The 3673-nt window shown below is 42.2% G+C and overlaps 1 protein-coding gene across 1 annotated transcript; it reads left to right on the top strand.

Moving 5' to 3' along the window:
- Positions 1-1171: 1171 nt before the first annotated feature.
- On the top strand, positions 1172-2726 carry ccdc103 (coiled-coil domain containing 103). Its single transcript, XM_041957915.1, has 3 exons — positions 1172-1383; positions 2102-2288; positions 2422-2726. The coding sequence occupies exons 2-3, from the start codon at positions 2140-2142 to the stop codon at positions 2522-2524; spliced, it is 252 nt and encodes an 83-aa protein (XP_041813849.1). The 5' UTR covers positions 1172-1383; positions 2102-2139; the 3' UTR covers positions 2525-2726.
- The last annotated feature ends 947 nt before the right edge of the window (positions 2727-3673 follow it).

The following is a 3673-nucleotide window of genomic DNA, read 5'->3' as shown; positions in this document are numbered from 1 at the left end:
TGTCAGTGTTGATGTGCTTTTGTACAAATATTATGTTGAAACTGATTGCAGTCACCCAGCTCTGTCAACTTCCCTCTGATTTATTATGCACCTCTGCCTCGCTTCATGCACCTGCAGCCTTGGCAAGAAAAGTCCAGTTCATCTCAACCTGCATTCACAGTAATATTAAAACCAAACCAGCGAGTCTCTACCACAGCTGTTACTCCATTAATCAGATGAACTGCACCATATCCAAATATGAGGTTTGAGAACGAGCTCAAAGAGACAGAGATGAAACAAATGTGAGGAACAAAAAGGTCAAACAGCAACATGTTCATTGGTGCCACAAAAACAAACAGTTTAAAAAAGGCGGGGCATACCTCAGCATGCAGGTGTGTGCTGATGTGGTCACCATGGCGACCATGTAACATCATGTTCTCTAACAGACAGACAGAGAGGAAAGGTCCCACAGTGCTCTCAGATATTTGTTGTGTTGTCATGTGATCATGTCTTTAATATTAAATATCTTTCTACTGTTTTGTATATGTTTTCTTCTTCTGTGCAGTAGTTTTATTTATTATCATTATTAATCTGACGGCATCTTACATTCTGTACTCGTGGCATTACCATGTGCACTGGCAGTATATTTTAATGGCTATCTTTCCAAAGTTACTGTGGCAATGCATATTTTTTATATATTTTTCTACATACTTTTTATGTCTTTTATAAAGTCCCTTGTATAATATGTACATTTATATATAGTCAACTTTTATTTTATATATATATATATTTAATTTCTCTGTATCTGTTGCTATTTTTCTTTCCAACTGCTGTTACCTGCTGCTGTCAGACCCAGATCTCCCCTGCTGGGGATGAATAACGTTTATCTTATCTTTATAAAAGGTATATTTATACATTTTAAATATACTTTCAATAAAAATAAGTGTTTATATTCTTTATATTTATATTTATTTCCGCACAGACTGCTGAAGCTGCACTGACAACCTGCTCGTCATGTGTGAACTTCACTGTTTCCTCTGAGGCGTTTTTGAGACACGTCAGTCGGTTCCAGGTTATCGTTTCATGTGATCACGTGGTTACATCCCCACAGGTGAACCTCAACATGTCTAGTAGCTGCGTGCCACAGGTAAGTCACGTGATAACTCTCCTGTCCTGGCTCAAATGTACTCAGTCACTTTTCACTTCAATATCAGCTTCCGGCCTCCTGAACTGTCAATCAGATCAGTAAGTATTCAGCGGCGTCACTCCACTGCGCAGGCGCCGTCCGGCTGCTCGTCGTCATGGAGACGGTTTGTTGTTACAGACCCGCGATGAGCCTGAAAACGCCTGAATACACCCGATCAGAGAGAGTGGGAGCACGTGCAGCTAAAGCTACTTCAGCAGGTAAGACGTTTCACCTGTCTGGCGGATGCTACTAGCCAGGAAGCTAACGTTAAATAACAGCAGGTTTAGCTCTGTGAGGTTAGCCTGGGAGCTAGCGTTAGCCACTGAGCTGCGTTCAATAACCGTCAGTAAATATGAAGCAGACAGTCAAACTGCTGCTTCATTAATGGCTGTTTAATGACGTTTCTGTGGTTTCTGTATCAGGTGAGGCTAGCATGTTAGCATGTTAGCTTAATCACAGCCGGCTGTTGGAGCAGGTGGTTCTAAAGCTGAGCAGAACAAACACTGAGTCAGTTTTATCAGGAATCCGACCTCAGTGACAGGAAGAGGAACAGGTGGTCCCACAGGTGGGCTAACGTGTACAACTGTACAACCACTGAAATGATGCTGAACACCTGGTCTGTCATGTGCTCAGTGAGGCCCTCAAAGACCAGATCTGAGGTCTGTGTCTGCAGGGATGCTTCAGCTCGGATGTGCAGTTTTATCAGTTAAATGAGTGATGAGACTTTAAAATGACGTCTGAAACTACAGCAGAATGTACCAGAACCCACAACAATCATTTTAATTCTGATTACTGAAGTCCAGAAGACTTTATTGATCTGGCTGAAAGCGGTGGCCTCAGACCTGAACCCAGAGTCCAGACCTTAAAGTGGATCCCACTGTGTTTAAGATCATGTGGACGACCTTTAATGTAACGTTAATGTACAAATTTCTACAGGTTTATATCGAAGTGTACCTGACTGACATCATCAGGTGATGGCGAGGCCGGAGCGTGATGTCATCGATTTCTCAGCGCTGGAGAGAGAGCTGAAGGGGGCGATCGAGTGTGAGCAGAGACACAAGAGAGAGAACGAAGCGAAGCTGAGAGCCGTCACCCAGAGAGTGTCCTCCTACAGCGAGTTCAGGTAACTCCAGGGTCCTGAAACACTTCCAGGTCAGGGTTTCAACCGGGCCCCCAGTGTCCTTGAAGACATTCCAGGGGTCCTTGAATGAATGAATGAGTTCCAGGCTCAGCTTTAGCTGCATGTGTCTCCACAGAGACCTCGTCCTGTCGTCTCACCTGAAGCCTCTGGAGAAGAAAGACAAAGACGGAGCTCCACGGAGACAACCCTGGAACCCCGTAGCCCCGAGCAACAAGTGACGTCTCGTCGCCCCGGAAACAAGTTTGAATGGTTTTATTGTGATCTCCAGCAGGTGAACTTTATCTGAGGCTGTTTTCAGCTGCAGCTTCTCTCAGTTCACCCGAAAGCTTTTAAAATGTTTGTTTCATCTCAGGGGGGCAGAATTTTATCAACCAAGCAGGTAACTTGTTAGTTTGGAGATACATGGTTTTCACTGAACTGCCAATATGATCACACATGTTGATGACTTTAATAAAACCAAATTTAAAACAAATACAACGATACAGTGATTTGTCTTCTTTTAGAAACGCTCATGTTTCCTGTAGCTTTCACATCAGACTGTGATATTAATGTGATTATTAATATTCTCATGGTCAAACTATTTCTACAGATGTTTCTGTGATGGTTCGGGGGGGGGGGGGTTAAACAGTCATGAAAGGTGCAAAACAGTGCAATCGTGCAGATAGTCAAATTTCAAAAATAAGGTATCCTATGTACAGTGGATGCAAGAAAAGAAAAGAAAATATATCTAGATAAACACACCTTCTAGTGGCAGAGCTAACTCCTCCGTCCTCCGTCCACATCACAGAGAAATGAATGATAACATTAAATCAGTGATAATGGTTGGAGAAGCAGAATACATTCATGCAGGAGGTTTTCATGTGTGCTGGGTTTGTGTACTTAGAGCTGTACAGTGTCAGTGTGAGCAGCAGGTGGCGCTGCAGACACTCAGCAGCTCAAAGCTTCAGTAAAATCATTCAAACCACAATTAGTTTGAAGTAGCAGAGTTTCCTGTCACAGTGAAGACAGGAAGTCTCTGTAAAACTGCACATTTTGAAACGTTGGATAGAAGCTGTGGATGTCCAGACGAGTCTGCAGCTGTGAGACACAGAATGATGTAACATGTGACCGCTCACCTGTCTCACTGAAGACGGTGGACTGTTATTATGACCGTACTCTGAGTACTTTGAATACTTTTACCTGCAGGAGTTCATGTACACACATGTATTCATGTTCTTTTCCATTGCTTTTGATATTCTTATTTTGATATTCATTTTGCATTTGATATTCTTTTTTGTGCAATACTTTTTACTACTGTTTACTATTTTGCTATTTTATTATTATGTATATAATCTTTTTACTACTCGCTATTTTTATATTTTATTCTG

This window comes from Chelmon rostratus, chromosome 17, assembly GCF_017976325.1.
Source record: "Chelmon rostratus isolate fCheRos1 chromosome 17, fCheRos1.pri, whole genome shotgun sequence".
Classification (NCBI taxonomy): domain Eukaryota; kingdom Metazoa; phylum Chordata; class Actinopteri; order Chaetodontiformes; family Chaetodontidae; genus Chelmon; species Chelmon rostratus.
This window is presented reverse-complemented; position numbering and strand designations above follow the sequence as displayed.

What these genes read in the sequence shown, in the direction of transcription:
- ccdc103 (XM_041957915.1), top strand. Translation starts at nt 2,140, where the DNA reads ATGGCGAGGCCGGAGCGTGATGTCATCGATTTCTCAGCGCTGGAGAGA. An exon ending in TCCTCCTACAGCGAGTTCAG is followed by an intron (nt 2,289 to 2,421) that starts GTAACTCCAGGG and finishes GTGTCTCCACAG; the next exon opens with AGACCTCGTCCTGTCGTCTC.